At 38.2% G+C, this 23208-nt stretch overlaps 1 protein-coding gene across 1 annotated transcript; it reads left to right on the plus strand.

Moving 5' to 3' along the window:
- The first annotated feature begins 868 nt into the window (after positions 1-868).
- LOC128864626 (neuroguidin) lies at positions 869-21022 on the plus strand. The gene is made up of 5 exons (XM_054104384.1): positions 869-892; positions 15226-15624; positions 15718-15983; positions 16046-16233; positions 20726-21022. The coding sequence occupies exons 1-5, from the start codon at positions 869-871 to the stop codon at positions 20863-20865; spliced, it is 1017 nt and encodes a 338-aa protein (XP_053960359.1). The 3' UTR covers positions 20866-21022.
- The last annotated feature ends 2186 nt before the right edge of the window (positions 21023-23208 follow it).

Here is a 23208-nt window from a genome sequence, read left to right on the forward strand (position 1 = left end):
AAAGTTAAAGCTCAGTTTTTGGGGCAATGTGCAGTACATCTTTTGTAAAATATAATTAGAATGTATTGTAACCAGGTGACACAAAATTAATCACACTATGAAAAGATTAACAATTCTTGCAAAAGGCGTCGCATGTGATTAATTTAATTTAATGATTAATTTTTTTGAGTCCTAATGTGTGTGGCCACCGTAGCCCGAGGGGTTGGTGCGTGACTACCATTCGAAATTCGAAGAGAACGTAGGTTCGAATCTCGGTGAAACACCAAAATAAAGAAAAAGTTTTTTCTAATAGCGGTCGCCTCTTGGCAGGCAATGGCAAACCTCCGAGTGGATTTCCACCTCGAAAAAGCTGCTCATAAAAACTATATGCCATTCGGAGTCGGCTTAAAAACTGTGGGTCCCTCCATTTGTGGAACAACATCAAGACGCACCTTACAAATAGGAGGAAGAGCTCGGCTTAACACCGAAAATGGGTGTAAGCGCTAATTATATATATTTATAATGTGTGTACCCACCTTTCGCTTTAAGAATTGCATTTATTCTGCATGGCTTACATGGCTTAATAATAGACAATTGCCTGATGTAAAACAAGTGACAAACTTGTTGCCATAGTTCACTGAGGGTTCTAGAAACATTCCTGAAACATTCTTGTCCTCGAAGGAGGCACACTTAATTCCTAAACGCTTACTGCCATACTGTTCTCGCTCTTCTCTTAGTTCTCTCAAAAATAATACGAGTCTGTTTACCCGCTGAGCTCAGGTCCCAGAGAAAGCGTAAGATGGAAATATGAGAGATAGCCTGCTTGCCATTATATGCGTTCTACTGGCGTATGTTCTTACTAGGCCCATGGCCGGTGATAAATCCAGCTATGATTAAAGAGAAGGCATTCCAAGTGAGTTGCAGCACATACTGATTTTAGGTCATTCGAATTATGTGAGCAAATCTCAGCAAATCCTTTTCTCTTTAATCAAACATGGCCTCAGATACTAGTATGACGTGTCGGCCATGTCAAATGGTGCTTTAAAGCTATGGAACTGAGAAAATTTTCAACTAAAATAATGCAATTTCTTATTAACGAATGAATTTTTTCTTTTGATTTTTTTAGCTATTTTCTGATACATATATTTTTATTAGTAATCTTTTTGTTGTGAAAACAACATAAATTATGCTCATTTATTTCTATAAAACTTTTACATATTACAATCAGTAATTTCTTTGTTTAGCTTTTTAATATTTTCCAAATTGAATTATGCGCATTCCCATAGGAGCAGCAGTACAAAAAAAAAAAACCAAGGAGGTGTGCTTTGTGGCGCCTAAAGGGTTGAATTTGTAATATGTTTTTCTATTACAATACTTACATGGTTTATTGCGCATATTTGTTTTTATTAATTAATTAGTATTTGTTAATTTCGCGTATTGTGCTGCGGGCATCAAATGCAAATATTTTCATTGCATAGACTCCGACATAGTGGGGGGCGTTAACATACTTGTAGCAACTACAGGGTATATTTTCATTGAGTGAGCAACATTATCTGAATACGTATTTTAATTTTTCTCACTACAATTGGCCTTCACGCACCTAAATAGTTTTCAAGCTGCAAGGTAGAATCGCTCTTTTGCTCGGATTTATAAGCAAATGCATACTACTAGGCTAGATGGCTGCCTCGTGTCCTGCCATATTTAAAGTTTTCTTACTAACTGAGATGAGAAAGCTGCAAAAGTAGCCACTTGCAGTGTCTTGAACCTGTGGTAATTGCTGAACCTCGCAGTAAATGACCGACTGGAAAGACAAACGGAAGAAAAACTGCGGCAAAGAGTATTGAATGGAGTTAGGTTAGGTTAGGTTGAAGCGGTTGTTCTGTGGGACACACTTAGGCTCATATCCCATTGTGATGCCGCGTGGGGAGCTTTCTCTATTTCTCCTAAAACCAGTGTGTGCTTTTCAAAAATTTTAGAATACCTCCTATTTCTACAGAAGTGAGATCTTCCAATTCGTTAAAAAATTGTCTGCCTAGAATAGCAAATCTCCGTCTGGATAGAGCAGGGCAATGGCACAGAAGGTGTAAGATTGTCTCTTCCTCTTCATCATCAAGACAACTTCTATAGAAGTCGTGTGCTTGCACACCCATCCTTTGGGCGTGCCTACCTATTAGACAATGTCCCGTTATGATTGAAATCACTGTGCTAAAACTGTGCTTATTTTGGTTTAGCACAGATTCTGTGCGTTTAGCATTGAGAGTCGGCCACAATTGATGGGGGATTTTGCAAGTGGCTCATTACGCCATCTTTCGTTTGTTTTTCTTACGATTTCTTCAAGGATAAGTAGCTTACATGTTTGTAAGGGCATGCCTTTGTCATTGTCTATGTACTCATCGGTCAACTTGGTGCCGAGTCTTGCTAGTTCATCGGCTCTGTAGTTACCCTCAATGTTGCGATGGCTAGGAACCCATATTTTCCTTGAGCGAAATGACTCAGCCATCTCATTAAGAGATGTGCGGCATTTCATGGGTACCTTGGAGATTGTCGACTGTTTTGTGAGGAATTTTATCGCCGCCTAGCTGTCAGTGTAAATGTAGATGTCATTTCCAGATATCGCATTACACTGTACCAGTGTCGTGGCTTTCATTATTGCCATTCGTTCGGCCTGAAATATACTACAGTAGTCGGGGAGCCGAAAACTGAAGGAGATCCCCAGATGCCCTCCGAGGAGTTGAAAGGAGTTGCTTCGAACAAAAGAAATCCCTTAACCAGATACAGAGGTTGATTGAAAAGTAAAGAGTCTTCCCGCGCGGAGCGTCTGCCAAGCGATCAACCGAATCGGCTGGTGGGGGAAAATGATCGTTGGACCTTCCCCTTCCACTAGAAACCGGTCCCAGTTCGCTGGCAACAGCGGTGCAGTCAACATCGCTCCGCGCGTGAAAACTGTTTTAAAAGTGTGTTAGGATTTTGCAGTGGCGAAAATGCAGCTATCGTTGGAGCAACGTTACTCGATCAAATTTGAAAACACGCTTTTTTTTGTTCAAAATTAGATTTATTCACAAGGTAATTTCCATCGAGAGCAACGGAATCATTCCAGCGCCGCTTTAACATTTAATACCACTTTTGTAGAACGATTTACCTTTTGCCTCAAAGTAGGCCTCAGTTTCAGCGATAACCTCTTCATTCGAGCGAAATTTCTAACCGGCGACAGTTTCTGTTAGGTCTGCGAGCAGTCAATAGTCGCTGGGAGCCAAATCTAGCGAGTACGATGGATCTGGGAGCAATTCTTAGTTCAATTCATGTTTGATTGACTTGCGACACGGTGCATTGTTTTGATGAAAAAAACAAAACAGTTTGCAAAGGCGGCACCCCCTTTGAACAGAGCTTTCCCATAATCAAATACTAATGCAATATATGTAAAGCCAACACGTTCTTTTCATAACTTTACGATGTCAGCTAATACGTGCAACTTCGCTTTTCGATCATTCAAAACTGTTTTATGGATTTTTTAATGTTTTCTGGTGTTACCGCCTCACTTGGACGTCCACTGCGTTGGGCATCAGCTCTACGACTACGTTTAAAGAGAGCAAACCATGGTTTTATTGTTGGTTTTGATGGAGTCCTCGTAACACATTTCAAGCCATTTCTTCACTTGAACGGTATTTTTTCCCATCACGACGCAATGAAAAATCAAAATAAAGAATTCTTTTTGATCCACTGTTTTGAAAATAACAAAAGTAGCCCCACTCTTAGCACAATAACTCACGAACTTTTGAATAGAATATCATACAATTTGAACAGCTTTCTTTTTAAGGTTTGTACTAACTGAAAAGAAGGTGAATGCAATAAAATTAGTGTTATCTATGTGTTAGGCCCGGGACTATTCAGCCCATGTGCTATGTATATGATTGGCGCTTACAACCTTTATAGGGTGTTTGGACAAGATTCTCCATCCTATTTGGGGTGTGCGTCCTAATGTTGTTTCACAAATGTGTGTCGGAAGTGGCTGGGTTCGAAACTCCTGGCGTGAAACAGCAAATGGCAAACCTCCGAGTGTATTTCTGCTATAAAAAGCTTGTAAGAAGGAGTGCTTTAATAAAGAATTTGATTTACAAATTTTCGGGCAATGTTGTCTTTTTTCTTATTCAAATTCAGAAATTAATTCAGTAATATGGGCATGACAGGAAGGATAAAAAAAAACATTTCTAGTATTGCCATTAATTTTTGTTTAAATTGATGACAAATCACATTTATTAAAAGAAGCGAACTGACGCGAATATACATCTTTTCCCATTACTTAAAATTAATTAATTAGTTAATTAAAATAGCATGAGGAATGAAATTCGTAACAACGTACTGCGCAGCAACAGTAAAAACCACAAAAGTGGATATCATGATGAAGAGAGCTTTATAGGTGTGACCAATATCAGACCGTTAACTGACTCTCAGCGTATTTGAAAGAATCAGCTGATTGACTGACGTTCCCGAGGTCATTACAGCGGTTTGTTGAAGAAAAAATTGAAATTGTGTTGGTGATATTCGAAAAAAAATCAACACAACTTTCGCTCATGTTGCCTTGTAGCCATGTGAATAACGACTAATGGGACGAGTGCCTGAATACGAGTGATACGAGCGAGCAGAAATCGCACAATTCTGTTTTTCACCATAGTTAATGGCCAAACCTGATAAATCTCTCAGCCTTGAGTGGGTATTTCATTTCGTTGAACAACCGCCTCTCGCTAGCAGTTGTGCCGTACTCTTTATGGGTTTCTGAAGTCAGAAGCGAACTATCCTGGCGTCAGTCTTGACAAAACGCTTACGTGGAATTCCCATATGGATAGAGTTACCTCTAAAGCCCCGAGGGCATTCTTCGCCTGTACAAGGCTTTTTAGTAAGACATGGGGACTAAACCCTTGAATGACCTTCTGGACATTCACCACAGTTGTGAAACCCATAGTCACTTATGCATCTCTAGCATGGTGGCCCAAGGCAAAGCAAAGAAAAGCAGTAAACGAATTAAACAAACTGCATCGCCTGATATGTGTTGGTATTACAGGGGCTAGGAAAACATGTCCTACTGATGCATTGGGTGTGCTCCTGAACATACCACCGCTTCCAATCTTGATTGAAAGGGAAGCTCGCTCGAGCGCCTTAAGATTAAAAGGTATATCTGAGCTTAAAAGTGGGGATATGAAAGGACATTTAAAGATATTAGAAGACTACGTACCAATTCTTCTTAGGGATGATATACTATCACCCAAACCAATACCACTCAGGAACTTCCAAGTTATAATTAATGAACGAACAGACTGGAGAACTAACTCTATCACTTTCAAACCTGGCTCCCAGCTAGTGTTTACTGATGGGTCCAAATTGGAAAATGGTAGAACAGGGGCAGGAATCAATGGGCCCAAATTCAAAAAATCGATTCCGATGGGATCCTACCCAACAATATTCCAGGCAGAAATACATGCCATTGAAATATGTGTGAGAGAATGCCTTAGCAGGAAAATGAGAGGTACTCACATCTACATACTTTCAGATAGCCAAGTGGCTCCAATAGCCCTTCTATCAACAACTATCACCTCTAAATTGGCAAATGATTGCCTAAACCTTCTCAACACGTTAGGAAACCTCAACATAGTAACACTTGGTTGGATTCCGGGACATGAAGGACATGAGGGAAATGAAATGGCTGATGACCTTGCAAAACAAGGAGCAAATAAGCAACTTACTGGTCCTGAGCCTTTCCGTGGACTCACAAACAGCCACATTAATGAATTCCTTAGGAAATGGGAAGAAAGGAAATTTGCTGCACACTGGCTAAACTGTGCCGGTCAGCGTCAAGCCAAACTATTTCTAAGTCCCTACAAAGGAATATCTGACAAGCTACTCTCACTAAGCAGAGTAGATCTGCGTATTTTAACAGGATATCTTACATCTTACAGGTCACTGCAGCCTGAGGTATCATCTAAATAATATTGATCTATCTAAGACCAATGTCTGCCGCTTTTGCGAAATGGACATAGAAAGATCAGAACATGTGCTTGGTGAATGTCCTGCGTTGGGCAGGCAGAGACTTTATCATCTTGGTGGTATCGTAGTATCTCCATGCAATCTTTGGAACAACAAACCCAAAATTGTGCTGAAATTTTTAAAAAGCCTAAAACTCTAGGGTTACAAAAATAGGCCTTTCACAATAGATCAGCTCTGGTCGCAGTGCGTAATGGTCTCCTAATACTAATAACAATAATATGGTTTTCTGAAATGTCGCACCCTGTACTATATAGTTGCACATTTATTACATACATACATACATAATATACATATAATATTATTACTGTATTAAATGCCTATTACAAGCGAAATGCGGACACAATTATGCAAATTAATATATTTATATACACAGAGTCACACATACATACATGTACACATGCATGCATACAAGGATACATATTTACAAATTAAAGTAGATAAATAAGTGACTTATGTAAAATATTCTATTATTTATTTATGTGCGTGTATGTGTGTGACGTGTATGTTAGAAATGTACTCTATTTCACTTAACAATTCTAATTACATTTAACGCAAGCACGTACGCACACACCCACACATGTACGAGTATACCATATGCATCCACTTATCTATGCACTCAAAATTATATGCGCCCCTGCACAAGCGCATTTTAAATATTGACAAATGCATCGTACATCCGCTTACGTGCTCACATGTGCTACTGCGCCAATAAATATGCAATGCCGCAAACAACAGCAAGCGACTAAACACACACACTTGCCTATGTATGGGTATATTTGTTTGAGTATGTTCGTGTGTGTGTGTGTAGATACAACACTGTCCCAACTCGACTTGCTGTTTTGCAAGCATTGCGTTGATTTGCAAGTTGCACTGCAACAAATAATAAATGTATTTAGCAAACTAATTATGAATGTATTAGTTCAATATATGCGAATGCTGTTGTTTGCCTTTTTTTTTTGCCTTTTTTGTGCATTCACCATTTTCAACATTCGATAGGCACATTTCCAATACAATTTATATGTCGGCGTGCGGGAGTGTTCGAGTGATTTTGAATGCATTTGCTTTAGTGTCTGACTTCTTTTTCTCCAATTTAATACTGGCTTTTTTTATGTTGTAATTTTAGATTTTGTGAACAGGAAATTTAATTTCAAATATTCGCTCAAATGCACGTAGGGATTGCACTGTGGCACAAATTTTAGCGAAAGTCGAATAAAAAGTATATTTTTGAGTTTCGGATATTTTTGCTTATTAAGTGAATTTTTTTTTTGTATTTCATAGCATTTATTTTCGAAAGTCAGTTTGAAAGCAAAACTCACTTTTCTTGCGCTACCGAACTATTTTAACTATTAACTGTATTAACCTGATTCCATATAAACACAAGTTCTGCACCTCCAAATCTGACATGTACAGGGTTTGATTGAAAAGTAATGCGCCTTCCCGCGCGGAGCGTCTGCTAAGCGATCAACCGAATTGGCTGGTGGGGGAAATTTCGACACTCAATTGCTTTTGTTCATCAGTCAAAACCTTTGGAACCAATTTGACACACACTTTGCGCATTTCAAGTTTTCCGGTCACGATTTCCCGCACATTGTAATAAGTTAAATTTAACTCTTCACTGATCTCACGTAGACTAGCACGACGTTCAATGTTGGTGTCGTCGAAGGCCTTCCAGATCGCTGTTCGTCTTCAACGTCCTCCCGGCCTTCCTTGAACGACTTGTGCCACCGTTGTACCTGGGCACTGTACAGAGATTGGTCACCGTAAGCCTCCTTGAGTAGCCCAATGGTTTCGGTACTCGTTTTGTTTAGCTTTACGCAAAATTTGATCGAGTAACGTTGCTCCAACGATGGCTGCATTTTCGCCACTGCAAAATCCTAACACACTTTTAATACAGCTTTCACGCGTGGAGCGATGTTGACTGCACCGCTGTTGCCAGCGAACTGGGACCGGTTTCTAGTGGAAGGGGAAGGTCCAACGATCATTTTCCCCCACCAGCCGATTCGGTTGATCGCTTGGCAGACGCTCCGCGCCGGAAGGCTCATTACTTTTCAATCAACCCCACAGCAGCAGCATTTTCGACATTTCTGAGGGTACCACTGGGATACTGAATTCCTCGCAGGCTTACATTTATGTTTTTTATATCTGTGGCTCTAATAACGTGTATTACATCCGTAAGTCACAACCATAAAAAAGGAAGGTGAACTCAACTTAAAGTGCGCAAATTCATTAGAAGCCTCCAAATATTAGCTTGCAATCAAGCACAATGGATCACACCAGAGATCGCAGAGGTGTATGGCTCAATAAAAACTTGTATTCACAGATTACTAGCAGTAAGGATCTAAGAAAAGAAGTGAAGACTGCGGCAAACAAAGCAGCAACCCTATCGGGCTGTTGAGCAGACACTTCCATAAAATAAGGAAAAAAATGTACAGAGACTATGTTCGCAGAATGTCGAGCGAACGCATAGCAACTATGGCGATGAAGGGCAGAATATCCTCACCAGATGAAGAGATGGCACGAATGCTCAACATCCGAATCCACTGAACTACAGTAAAAGTTTTTCAAATACTCGTATATTGTTGTAACCAGGAATTTTCCTAATAAGCGAAGAAGAAGAATGGTAAAAACTAAACCAGCAAAACTAGGTTGAGAGAAAACTAAGTTCTCAAGTGGAAACTTATTTGGTTAACTCTCTAGAAAATTGTTAAATAAAAATTACTCGTTACCTAAACTGGGCGAAATCGATTGTGTACCTACGGGACACTGGCGTGCTCAGCATAAGCTCAAACATTTTAAATCTTCTTATTCTTTTTTTTTATTGACGCGATAGCCGCTTAAGTCCTAAAATCGCTTAAGCGATCATAACAAGTCGTTTCTCGTGTTAACCGGCGCTAGTTGGACACACCAAGTGATATCAAGTTCCTCTCCACCTACCTGATCTTTCCAACGCAGATCAGGCCCTTCTCTTCCTATGCTACAGATACCGCATCGAATATTTTCAGAGGCGGGGCGTTTGTTTCCATTCGGACGACATGACCCAGCCGCTGGATCTTTATTCGCTGCATTATGCCTATATCGGCAGACGAATGGGTTGGTGCGTGCCTACCATTCGGAAATGCGTAAGGTCATGCATGAAACACCAAAATTATTAAGAAAAGTTTTTCTAATAGCGGTCGGTTCTCAGCAGACGACCTATGTATGTATATATGTATGTCGTGAAGCTCTTACAGCTCATTGTTCCATCGCCTGCGATACTCGCCCTTGCCTACGTGCAAAGGTCCAAAAATCTTTTGCAGAATATTTCTCTCAAACACTCCAAGGGGGACTCCTCATCGGATATTATTATCATTCAAGCTACTACGCCATACGTTAGGACGGCCATGATGAGAGCCTTATAAAGTGTTAGTTTTGTTCGTCAAAAGAGGACTTTTCGAAATTTGCCTACCAAGGGCTTTACAGCGAGCCTAGAAGGTTTACTAGGTTAGGTTAGGTTAGCCTGGTTGGCAATAAACCACGTATAGACCTTTTGGTCCCTATCGATACCAGGTGGAGACCGACCTCTATGAATACCTAAGTAGACATCATGTAGGATGTCAGCGCTTTTGGCGAATCTAAGTAGGGCTGGGAGCTCCGCTTTGGAGACGTCTTTCAGAGTGATGTTGCCCGAAGGTTTACTAGAGTACAGAAAAATTGCTGGCTCACAATTTTCTCCCTACTCAAAACGCTATCATCTTCTCTTCGTTAACTTTAAACTCTCAGCAATAAAATCAGAAGTACTTTTATTATGTAAAAATAATTACCATATTCGGCGGAAATTCAACTCACTGTGTCTGGCGCTCCATCGCCTCCATCATTCCCTTTGCAAATATTTTCAATGTCTGCACGCATTTTATTATGCAATTGCAGATCCGACTGGCGAGGGGATTGTGTGTGTGTGTGTGTGTGCGTGAATTGTTTTGCAAACCGCAAATCATAAAAGCGCTTTAGCGACGTCGTTTCTGTTTTTATTTCAGGCACGAAAAGTGCTAGTACCACCTCATACCACAACTCAACGTGGCACATACGCACCTTCAACAGTCAGCGCCTCGAGGCAGTGCCTGACATCTGTGGGCATGTGTATGAGTGCATTGTGTGCACGAAAATGCATTGCAAACCAAAACTAACACTACATTTATATGCAAAAGTGCAAATACCCTGTCCGCTCATCGACGACTAGTGGTTTGCAGCAATTGCATCAAATTATGCGTTCGCTTATGTGTTAGTGTGTGTGTATACCATATGAGGTGTGTATGGGTATGGAATTGTGTGTATGGGTATGGTTGTATATAAATGTATATGTGTTTGTGTGCGCGTGTGTGTGTGTCTGCTTGTGTTTGCTAACGCGCCTAAACGTATGCTTGTTTGCCTGCGCGCCGCGAGGTCGCCACTCTCCACTCAAACAACTCATTTGCATATTTTATTGGTGGCATTTAATTATTGCATTTTGTAAATGTTGCGGCTTTTGTTGTGCATTACGATTCGCTGGACAAAATGCTACATGCTAACTACAGCAACAACAACAATAACAAATATAATAATAATAATGCAGCTTAACCACTATTGCAGAATATTTGTCGGCGCTGTCATTTTGCATATTTTGCTGATTTTATATTTATATATTTTAATTTATTATTGCACCGAACAAAAAAAGGCCTGCGTATTTTAATAATAAGCATTTGCCTTATGAGCATTGATTGGTGTTGTTGTTGTTGTTGCGGTTTCGCTGTTTGTGCTCATTGCATTATTGGTTGCCATGCAGCCAGCCAGCCAGCAACTAATTCCTATCCAAATGTGTATTTAAATGCCTAATAAGGCTTTTGGTACGCAAACAATTATTTTTGCCGTTTTTTTTTTTTTTTTGGAATGCATTTTTCACCAATGAATATTAATAAACCGCATCAGGATATTCGTGTGGCGTTGAATTTGTAAAATCGCGAGAAAAAAAAATTTATATTATTTATGCGCTCCTGCTGGTTTTTATTTTCACTTGAATTATTTCGTTTCATGTTTTATGCAAATTTTGTGCCCGACAAGCGAAATGCAATTAACGCAAAATATAATTTTTTTCTTATTTGAAATTCACATTAGCTGTTTTTATTGTGTGTTTTTGTATTTGTGTATTTGTGCATTTGTTTTTTGCATTTCTACATTGAGCACTGCAATAACTGATTGGAATTTATGCAACGAAAATGCCGTTAGATTAGCGAATAATAATTAAAAAATTATGAATAAATGTAGCAGTGCGAAAATCCGCTCAAAAAAATACCAAAAAAAAAAACGTCATTGGCACTGTGCACGCATTAATTAAATATTTTGCTCATTAGCATTGCTTAATTTTCCAGAGTGCAATTTTTGCAATTAATTATTATCGTCATTTTGTAATGAATAATGTTTTTGTGCATATTCAATTGGGTTTTGTGAAAAAATTGAAAATAATTGCAAAATTTAATTGAAATTGAGAGAGAATATTATTTAATGAAATGCATGTAAATAAATTTTATGCTACTAAAAATAAAAATAAAATTACCACAAAACTTATTAAAAAGCGCAAAAAAAATCAATTGATAAAAACCATGAATTAAAAATTACATATGAAATTTAATATTCAATTTAATTCGAGCAAAATCTTTTTATACACGGCGACCATAAGGAGAAAAAATTTAAATTAAACAGCAACATTGCAAGGCATCAAATTCATGCTGCCTTTATTTTGAAGCTACATTTCTACCATTGAAAAAAAAAAACAAAATGCCTGTCATTGTGCATGAAAAAGTGCATCACCGTCAGTATTGCAAATTTACGGCCAAATTTTTGATAACTCGGTCCAATATCAACATCGTAATCATTATAACCATCATCACCATAGCATTTACAGCCATGCCTTCCGCAATTTAGTGTACAAATTTCAAGCAAGTTAGAGGTAAACTGAGGGAGTTACAGAACTTTTACCGAAAGAATTTAGCAAGAGCAACTTGGTACTAGTGAATACTACTATGATATAAGGTGTGACCTATTCAAAACACCATAACTTTTTTGTGTGAAATTAGTTTTTATTGAATTCAAAGCCAATATGTTAAAAAATTATTACAATTTTAACACATTGAGTAGTCGAAAAAGTCTTTCTTATCTTTCTAATCAAACTTCAACTCATTTTTTTTATATTTGTAATGAACTTTATTAAACCAAATATGTACCATTTTGGTCGACCACCTTTTGTCATTTTTCTTCTGGAGACATTATTCCATCAGTATAAAACGTTTGTGATTTCTCGGCGAAAAACTGCGATAAGTAATTTTCACAGACTTCTCTTGAAGCCAACTTTACTCCATTAAGGGAGTTCTGCATTGACCGAAACAAATGGTAGTCCGATGGTGCAAGGTCAGGGCTATATGGTGGATGCACCAAAACTTCCCAGCCAAGCTCTCCCAGTTTTTGCCTAGCCCTCAAAGATGTGTGTGGCCTAGCGTTGTCCTGATGGAAGACGACGCCCTTTCTGCTGATCAGTTCTGGCCATTTTTTTCGATTGCTTGCTTCAATCTCATCAGTTGTTGACAGTAAAGTGTAGAATCAATCGTTCGAGCAGGCTGGAGCAGCTCATAGTGGATGATTCCTTTCCAATCCCACCAAACACACAGCATAACCTTTCGAGGCGTCAATCCTGGCTTTGCGACTATTTGTTGAGCTTCACCACCCTTACACCATGATCTTTTTCGCACATTATTGTCATATTTTATCCACTTTTCGGCTCCTGTTACCAGTCGCTTCAGAAATGGTTCGATTTAATTTCGTTTCAGCAAAGAATCGCAGATGTTAATTCGGTCCATTAAATTTTTCACAGGCAATTCATGTGGTACCCAAACATCGAGCTTCTTTTTATAACCAGCCTTTTTTAAATGGTTCAAAACCGTTTGATGATGAATGTTTATTGCCTTGACGATGTCATGGCAGCTTATGTGACGGTCCTGGTCAATTTTTTCCATAATTTCAGCGACTTTTTCAACGATAGGTCGACCGGAGCGAGATGCATCTTTCACATCGAAATTTCCAGAACGGAAGCGAGCGAACCATTGTTGTGCTACACGAACAAATTTCATTGGTGGCTTGCGTGGCATTCTTCCCTTTTTTATACAAAAATTTCAGAATATAGCGAATTTCTTCATTATTTTCACTCATTTTTGAACAGCTATAACTTTTTTTCAACTTCTCCGAATTTAAGTTTTTTTGGTTAAATGAAGCTTAAAATGCCACCTTTCTAACACCATATGATATGACACAATGTGATTGGTAACACTGGAGATAGATGACTCCAACGACATCTATTGACAAAATACGAAAAGACTTTTTCGACTACCCAATATATTCACTTTAGCTCGATATGACCACCTTTTGCCTTGACTATAGCCTTCAAACGGTCAAAAAATGAGTTGCATGCTGCACGAATGTGATCTTGTGGTATTTTGGCTCATTTTCGTATAATTGCTTTTTTTAGCGCATCCATACTGGCATATTTTTTAGTCTTCACCTTGCTCTCCAAAATGGACCAGATGGAATAGTCCATCGGATTTGCGTCTGGCGAATTCGAAAGCCATTGTGTGGACGAAATGAAGTGTGGAACATGATTTTTTAGCCATTCTTGGTTCACACAAGCTTTATGAGACGGTGCCGAGTCCTGTTGGGACGTCCATGGTCTACGACCGAAATGTTTGCGTGCGCACGGCTCTAAAGCAGCTTCTAAAACATTTTCCCGATAATAAGTCGCATTCACTTTGACACCAGGCTCGATAAAAACGATTGGAGAGCGTCCATCAGTGGTCACTGCGGCCCAAACCATTACTTGCGATGAGAAATTGCTTCGAGTGGCCATACGTACGCTCAAATTCGCGTATGAGCGTTCGGTCAAGTAAACACGATTGTTTTGAGTGTTTATGAACTGCTCAATTGGGACATTTTTTTCATCAGAAAACACATTGCTAGGAACTTCGCCACGTTCGTGCAAGCGCAACAACTCCTTTGCTCTTTCGCACCGAACTTTTTTTTTGCTGGGGTGAAAGATCGTGTGCTTTTGCGAACTTATAAGCCTTGACCTTGAGCTCACTTTTCAATATGCGTCGAATGCTGTATTGCGATATTTTCAGTTCTTTGTCCATTTTTCTTCCACTTCGACGTGGATTTCGTTCAAGTCGAGCATTCACTTTCCGAACCATTTCTGGCGTTGTTGCGTTTGTTTTTTGGTCCACCTCCATAGCATTTTGCAATGCTACCAGTATCATTGTAACATTTTATAGTGCGATACACAAACATTTTATTCACTTTGAGGTGACTGAGCTCACGAACAATGGCTGGTTGTGATTTTCCAGCCAAATATAATGCAATCACACTATTACTTTTGAATTCCATCACAGAAAAAAAGAATTCAACAAAACTGAGACGCAAATGCTTTTGATGGCTTATAAACAATATAGTAAACTGTCATTAGAGCAATTTTGACGTTTATGTCATGAGCTGTTTTACGGATACAAGCAGTGCGATAGATACACTTCATATCGTTCACCCTGTATATGTATATTTGGCGCGTGCTTCCTTTTATAGATATTTGGCAGAACTTCTCCGCCAATTTGTGGTGTGACTATTGATGTTGATATCGTTGAACACTGTGCGATCGACATATTTCTCTGATGGGAGTACCAGCTAGTCGGAACAAATTTAGCTTTTCGGAGTTTTTTGCTCCTTAGTGATTTACAGAATTTGTTGAAACTTATTTACTGTATTTAATTTTAAAACAACGTGCGCGACATGTAGAGTAGCTAACTTTCTATTGATCCCGAAATTCTTTCCTTTCGTCTTAATGATATTTTGCCGCCTTGTCTGGCGAACTTGCGAATGCCGCCACTGTGGCTTCATCAATCGGAAAGGGTTAAACAAATTGAAGTAATAACATTTTAGTTAAAATAAGAGTTGCGAAAGTGAATGTAATTGTGGCTGACCATCAAATAAAACTGCACTCGTAAAGTTTTAGATTACAATCTACAAACTTATGTGTAAATTGTATTATGAAATGTGTGAAGTGACAAGAGAAAGTATGGAAGCTAGTTAAAAAAAGCTTATTTTTATTCCAAAAATAAAAACCCATGAAAACAAATATTAATTTCTTCTCCCATCCGCTCTTTCCAGGCTCTCGACTATGACTGCCATGTGCAGCAACAGGACATCCCACAGGCCATACAGCTGCTCGGTGAAATGAACAGCAATGTGAAACAGGTCACCGATCTGGTGGAAAGCATGCTGCAGCGCGTAAAACGTGGCGAACTAACCACAGAATATGGCCTGAGTTTTCTCGAAGTCAAATATCACATGCTGCTCGACTATTTGATAAATCTCACTTATGTCGTGTTGCGCAAATGCTCCGGCGAAACCATCGAAGGAGATCCATCCATTGAGCGACTCATTGAAATACGCACAGTTTTGGAGAAAATACGACCCATCGACCACAAGCTACGCTATCAGATCGATAAGTTGGTGAAGACAGCCACCACGGGTGTGTCGAGTAGTTCCGATCCAATTTTGTATAAGGTAAGAGTGACAGAGCATTTACGATGCCCGATATGAGAAAGATAGAGTTTGGGGTATTTTTTACGTTTTAATTTTCCAACAAAATCTCCACAGCCTAATCCTGATAATATGCTCACAAATGCCGGCGGTGAAGACGATGCTGATGATGATGAGGATGCATCTGAGAATTCGGATTCGGAAAGTGATGGCGACGATGAGGAGGGCGAGACTGGTGTGAAGAAACCCAAAAAAGGCGCCACAGCGGGTAAATCTGGTATTTATGTGCCGCCCAAAATTAAGCCAGTCTACTATGATGGCGATGAGAAAACTGTTGATAAGGATAAGAAGATGATTGAACGTGCCAAGAAGCGGGCGATTACGTAAGTTGTTGTAATTTTTTTAGATAATTTTTTTTCTATAAAATACTTTTACACCCCCATAGCGCTTCAATGCTGCAAGATTTGAAGGAGGAGTATCTCGATGCACCAACGGAATTGTCGTCTGGCTCACGCGCTCAACAGCTGCTCTCCAAGCAACAAAAAGAGAAACAGGAATATGAGGAAACCTATTTGACACGCCTGCCGGTGACCAAAGCGGAAAAGCATCGTCAACGCAAGTTGACCACGCTGGGTAAGTGAAACACTTTGCATGCGTATATACAGGGTGTAACCGAAAGGGAATGTAAAATATTGAAGGAGGTAATAATATGGGCCAAAGGAAGCGAAAAGCCAAAAAAGGCACACAAGCTAACAGTTTTATAGATATGACAGATTATTCTTTTCTGGAGCGTTTGTTTACAATTTTCTGTTTTTTAATTGATTTGATTATTTCAAAACACCGCTGCTCACCGAGCGAAAAGTTTGTATGTGAAAGCAGCAACAGTTTAGCGATGATCAGGCGCATTTGTTTTAGTCACTTAACCCAAGTGGTTCCAAGTATAAGTAGGGATTCAGTCTTAAATTCTAGCCATCAATGAGGTCTGGTTAAGCAAAAATGTGATTACCTTTAGAGAAATCTATATTTAATCCGATAGCCAAGCGGCAATTAAATCTATTGGTGGGGTTGTCTCTCATCCCATCATTGCTCGCAAATGCCGGGAATATCGAGGATAACGAGATGGCGAAATGTTTCCGCATCTATTTGATATGGGTCCCTGAGCATAGTGACATGCCAGGGAATTGTAAGGCAGCCAAATTAGCGAGAGAGGGCACTACCCCTCGCCTCCCTCTTTGTACGGAGATTGTAAGTATACCCCTTAACCTGCAAACTGCATGGTGCAAGTAGCATTGCCACTTCAGTCAGGACGAGATGGGTTGATCATCTGACATGTAACTGCACAAAAGGATTTTGCCCAAAATGGGACCTCAGGTGCTCGAAGGCGCTACTTAATCGGGCAAGGAAAAAACGTTTTTATCTTAGTTACTTTAATCACAGACCACAGTCTCTTAGGTCGACATGCTCAAAGAGCGAATGTATCTCATTTGGACTATTGCAGAAGCTGCTCTAATAATCCGGTTACTTTAAGCCTTGCCACATGTACGTTCCAAGCACGACGCCCTGTTCTGGTAAACTTAACGATGTCATTTATTTCATTTAACAAAAACAATTTGCATAAGATGTGCAAAGTAGCTTCCTCCTTCCATATCCAAGCAGGCACGCAATTTTGACTGAAGGATGTTCGAACGTTTTCTAGAACCGCCTCAGTGGCTCAGATTTGTTGGTATTTTAGATTAATTCGTAGCTTCAGCTCTTCCGTACTCACCATAGGCAAATTTTTCCCAAAAAAAAAATGAAATCTACTGCCCGTTATACAGGCCCGCCCGCTCCTTGCAAATGCTCTATCACGCAATCGTATTGATGGTTAGTACGTCTTTTACTCTCGAGAGCTCGTGAGAATCTGTCTGTTCTAAGTCGACAAAGGAGGAACTCAAACGTCTCGAACGTGCAGGAAACATTTCCCTTATCTGGGTTCCTGGGCATAGGAATATAGAGGGAAATGAAATTGCCGATGAGCTTGCCAGGAAGGGGTCGGCAGAACCGGTTTCAGTTGTCCCTTTCTCAGACATTGGTGTCCCCTTGACCGTTGTTAAAGAAAAACTACACAGTTTGGAGGTCTGTCTCATCGTGTGCTATTTTGAAAACACTATGGCCCCAATACGATAGAAACAGAGGTGATGGGAATCCCCCGCCATTCAATTTCCAAACTCATTGCGGTGTTCACTGGTCAGTGGGTGATCGGTACTCATGCGGAGAAACTTGGAATTCCGTACAACCCCTATCGCAGAAGCTGTGGGGATCCTACAGTAAAAAGAAACTGTGGAACACTTTCTCTGCAAATGTCCGGCTCTGGCGGCTAGGCGCTTGAGATCCTTAGCGTGCCCTTTGAGGACGACTTGAAGAAATTCTCTAGCCTAGATCCCTTTTCTCTCCTCCCCTACATCAACAGCACTGAATGGCTGTAGACGATGTTCTCTTCTCCCTAAATCCTTTCACAGGTAGTGGTCCACATTATGGTATCAAAACGGCACCTAAGTGCTACTTGTAGTGTACCTGGGGTACTCTTGCCATCTTACCTACCTACCTACCTAAGTCGACAACGAAGTTTTCTTCGAAATCAAGGCAAATTCATTAAAGGTGGTCACTGGCAACAACAACATTTTGTACCTTAGAATGTCACATACAAGGAGAAAATAAAGAAATTATTTTTAATTAAATTAAAATAAAAAGTTCATTTGTCGAGTTAAAACATAATTCAAAAATAATAATGATGTTAAAATTATTTTAAAACGTTCATAATAACTTTTGATTTTAAATTCATTACAAAATTTAATTTTTCAAATTACAAATTTAAATGTAAGTAATACGTTTCGTAATTCAATTTTGTGCTGAAATCCGAGTGTACTCCGCGAAAGAAAGAAAAATCAGCTGGCCTACTGTTCATCATCATCATTGTTGGCTGGACAACAATAGTCCAATTGTCTCGGTTTCGTGCCTGTGTCCTCCATGCCCGAAATCTCATTAAACTTTCGTCTTCTTCTACACCGTCAATCCATCTAAACGGCTGGCGGCCCTTCTCTGTCTGTAGCATTTACCGAAGAGTATTTGTTGAGGTGGGTAATCCGCGTTAGCCCGCAATATGGGACCTTCCCATCTCAATCTGTTGATCATGATTGTGATTATCCCAGATGGGTGCGCATATAGTTTTTCGAGATCATGGTTGTAGCGTTTCCGCTATTCGCCTTTATCGCATATCGCGCCAAAAATTGTTCGCAGAACTCTCCTCTCGAAAGTCAACAGCTTCTGTTGTTCTGCATCTCTGAGTGTCCACGCTACCTACTGGGGCGCCTACTGTTACCATCTCTAATAAATTCGCCTTGTTTGATAATTCGAATAGTTTCATAAAACAATTAAGCCAACTATGATAAGGATATCCATATCCAAGTAAAATGGAATAATAAAAAACATGCAAGTAGCAAAGTAGCCAGAATGACTTTACATATCTTCAGAATCGTTAGTTTGCGGCCCATTTTTATGAAGACTTTCTTTGCTTATTTTGGCCCATACTATTCATATAATACGAACTTTATTCCTCCTTAAATATTTTATATACTTTCTTTGGCACCCTGTATATAAGTTCGAGTTGAAATATATACAGTCAACGTCAAAAGAAAGTGTGCACGATAAGTTTTGACTATATATTTATTTAATTATTTTTTCATAAAAATATAGTTCATACTACAGCAAAAACCATATAAAAGAAAGGTTCGAACTTTGTATAAGATATAAAAAATTCGGAAAATATTCATCAAAATCTCAAAATTTTTACTAAGAAGTTTTAGAAAAATTTCGGGTATGCAGTTTTATAAACAATTGAATTTGGGTATAATAAAGTGCAAGTTTCGGGTGGTTCAAAAACTACGTTGATTGTTTACAATTTTTTTTCTTAACGGCTTTGGTTGTTTTCTTCCATATAAGTAAAAAGTGGAGTAGATGTTAAATAGAGAAAAGGCATAAACCGCAAACAAAAAATATTTAACTTCACTTTATTTTAAATTTTCATCAAAATGTCTCACTTCAGATAAATTCTGGATATGCAATTTTATAGCCATTGAGTTTTGGTATAATAAAGCGCAAGTGTTAAGTGGCTCAAAAATCGCGCTGATTTTTGATAATTTTTTTTTTTGCTTAAGGTGTTGGGTGTTTTCTTCCCTCTATCTCTCTCTCTCTCTCTCTCTCTCTCTCTCTCTCTCTCTCTCCCTCTTAGCTTCACAGTCTGTGGCTCGCGTAGCTTCATCAACAACCCTCCTCCAATTCAGTCTCTTGTCTCATTTCTCCAATTACGAGCGTTAATCGCTTTTAAGTCTGCTTCGACCCCATCAAACCATCTCTTTCTTGGTCGGCCTCTAAGAGGAAGCTCTTAATTCAATATTGGATTCTTTCGTTGGGCATTCTTATGCTGTGGCCAACCCATTTAATCCGCTGCGCTTTAATAGAACGTAGTACAATAAGGTTTTCAGTTTCGTTGTTGCAACGGATGCGGTACGTGACGTCTTCAAGTCGAATAGGACCGTAGATTTTTCTCATTATGGTTCTTTCAAATCGCAATAGCTGGGTTATATCATTAACTTTCAGTGTCCAGATTTTAGCACCATAAGTGTTTTCTTCCCTATAAGAAAGATATCGAGTATTCGTTATATGGGCAAGATCGCAAGCGAAAAAAATTATAAAAAATCATAATATATTTGAGTCAAATGAAACTAGCTTTTTACTATACCAAAGTACAATGAGCTATAAAACTGCTTACTCGAAATGATTCTAAAGATTCTGGTTAAAAAGTTTTGGATTATAATGAACATTTGTTAATTTTTTTTTTTTTTTTTAATTTCGTAAAAAGTTACAAACCTTAAGTTATATGCTTTTTGTTGTAACATAAACTATGTGCTTAAAAATATATAAATGAAATAATAAAAACGCCTCTATATACAGGCGCCTGTACATATATTTGTGCTTTTGTGTTTATGAAAAACTCGTTGAAAACTGTTTGCTAAAATTTATAGTAAATACCCACCCTTTTTATTAATTTCTCTACAATCCATTTTCTAAATCATTTCTCTTCTTGCAGCCACTCTCGGCGATGAGATACTCGGCGAAATCAGCCGCGATCCGGCGTTACGTGGCGAAGGTTCGAGCGGTGGCAGTAAAAAACGCAAATTGAAGGGCAAAGGAAAAAAGCGTGGCGGTAAAAAGCGGAAGTTCCATTAAAGAAATTGAAACAAAATAAAAAAAATACAATCGCATGCGATAATTACAAAATATATATTGAACGACAAGTATAAACTTAAGCAAGCAAAAACAAAAAAAAAAAAAACAAAAAATTAATAAAAACAACAAAACAAAATAAGTAGTATCCAAAAGAAAATGGTATGCATACACATACAGTTTTTACCATTTATTAAAATATATAAATATATACATACACAAAAATGCTGATGTGAATGGAATTTAAGCAATTTTTTAAACAAATTTATATTTTTTCCATAGTTACAAACTTGCTTTAATTACTTACATAGATTTTGTTACCTATAAATATAATATTGAGTTGACAAATACATAGATTTATGAATAGCTACATATTTTTACTGTTTCTGAAGTTTGTTTAAAATTAATTTTGATATTAAGTTTGCTTAAATGAATTATTTGAATTTCGATTTTGTTTAAGTTTATCTCGGTTTGTGTATTCATATAATTTTTAATAAAACAAAAACTTGTTGAATTCAAAATATTGAAATTTTGTTTTAATTTTTATATATAAATATTAAAATATTTATTTATCTTTTATTACTATAAATTTTTAAAAAATTATGAAAAAACGGATTCAGCCAGAACGGATTTATACTTTAAACAAAAAAAAGACCTAATATATAATATTTATTATATTATATTATATCTACTGACCTAATTTTTTTACAGAAGAAAGTCAGTCATGTACTATTATTTGAACATAAATGTAAATTTAAGTTATATTTTAATTTTTATTGTCATAATTAGCCATGTTTAATATCTTCTTGGTTTTAGTTTTTTTTTTTTTTTGGTGGGTGTGGTAGGGTTCAAAATGCACTTACAGCGACAGTCGTCTACTGCGTTGAGTGGTGTGATCACTAAAACAAACCTCTCTCCTGTTCTGGAGAGATTTCAGTTCTTTAATACAAGAGTTGCTATTTATATTTCTGGACTTGATCACTTCTAGTTAGCTAATGGTTGTACGGTTTAAGCTAAGACCTTTATGCACTGCGACCAGATTGATCTATTGTGCGCCCCTAATTACTTAATTATTATTATTTAGTGTACCGAGGAATCGAACCAGGGAGCAATTGTAATTGTATGTCTTCCTGCTCTAGTAGGTACGAGCCCAGGATTATGTGTCTCCTGAGGCCTAATGCCTCACCGTTGGTGATTAAGTGTTCCATAGACTCCTCTTCATCACACCAGAACCTGCATGTTCTTATACCAGATAACCCTATCTTTCCATTGGAAAGTTTCACATATTTTACCACAAACGCACTCAGAATGTATTGATGCGTAAGCCATATTAGTGTTGTTTATAGTGGCTTAAAGAATTCATGTTATTTCAAATTATCAAATTTAATTAAACCCTGAACATTTTCGTGCGATTATTTTTCACTATTCGACGTCTACTAACAAAGCAAGAATGCGTCGCTGAATTGAAATAAATTCACTACACAGCGAGCACGCACCAACCTTAAGCACAAAAAAAAAAAAGAAATTTCTCAAGGTCGCTGTTCGCTCACCGGCGAATGCCGTGAAGTTAGTCTAAAATCATTTTTTTGTCAGAAAATGTCGATGCAATGCGCGAAATGATTGAGCAAGATCGTCACATACCGTGAGATTGAGGTATCCTTGAACACTTGTATGACGAGTATCAATAAGAATTTGCATGATCTCCTTGGGGTGAAAGGTATGCTCATGTTGGATCCAGCACTATTCATGAAACGTCATGAAAACGCGACTGGACGAAGAACTTCGAAAATTGGTTCAAACGGGAGAATTGGAGAATACCTATTTTGAAAAACGATAAACCTGTGCACCAATGTGCATTTTTCCATTGCTGAGCCAGAAATATTAATCGCCACCCTGGTTATTCAAACACTCCTAATTATAGTTATTGAGCGTTTCCATGTCAAGTGATTCAAGTATTTTGGACATTCTCGTAAACTTTTTCTGAAAATTGCTTTATTTGTAGGCTTGGGTATAATAAGAAATAGACTGAAAAAAAAGAAAATAATAATTTTTTCGAGGTTTAATCCATGTTAAAAATTTTGGTATAAAGATTTTTCTCAGAATTTTTTACTTTAAAATATACTTTTGAAAAAAAAAAAATTTTTTTTTAATAATATTTATCCAACCACTTTCCGGTCTGAGCGGTGTTTTTCTTCCAACAGAAAACAATTTTAAAACCAAACGCGAAATTCGTTTTTTATTTCGTAATTCGTAAATAACCTAAACTGCTCCAAGAAAATCGTCTAATACTAGATAGAACACTAGAAGGAAAATCCTTAAAAATTAAAAAAAAAGGATTTCAAAGAA

This window comes from Anastrepha ludens, chromosome 5 (genome assembly GCF_028408465.1).
Source record: "Anastrepha ludens isolate Willacy chromosome 5, idAnaLude1.1, whole genome shotgun sequence".
In the NCBI taxonomy this organism is placed as follows: domain Eukaryota; kingdom Metazoa; phylum Arthropoda; class Insecta; order Diptera; family Tephritidae; genus Anastrepha; species Anastrepha ludens.

Bases quoted from the DNA above. Each gene is read 5' to 3' on its own strand.
- LOC128864626 (XM_054104384.1), top strand. From the start codon at position 869: ATGATTAAAGAGAAGGCATTCCAA. The intron at 15,625-15,717 runs GTAAGAGTGACA...AAATCTCCACAG, and splicing joins CCGATCCAATTTTGTATAAG to CCTAATCCTGATAATATGCT. The intron at 15,984-16,045 runs GTAAGTTGTTGT...ACACCCCCATAG, and splicing joins GCCAAGAAGCGGGCGATTAC to CGCTTCAATGCTGCAAGATT.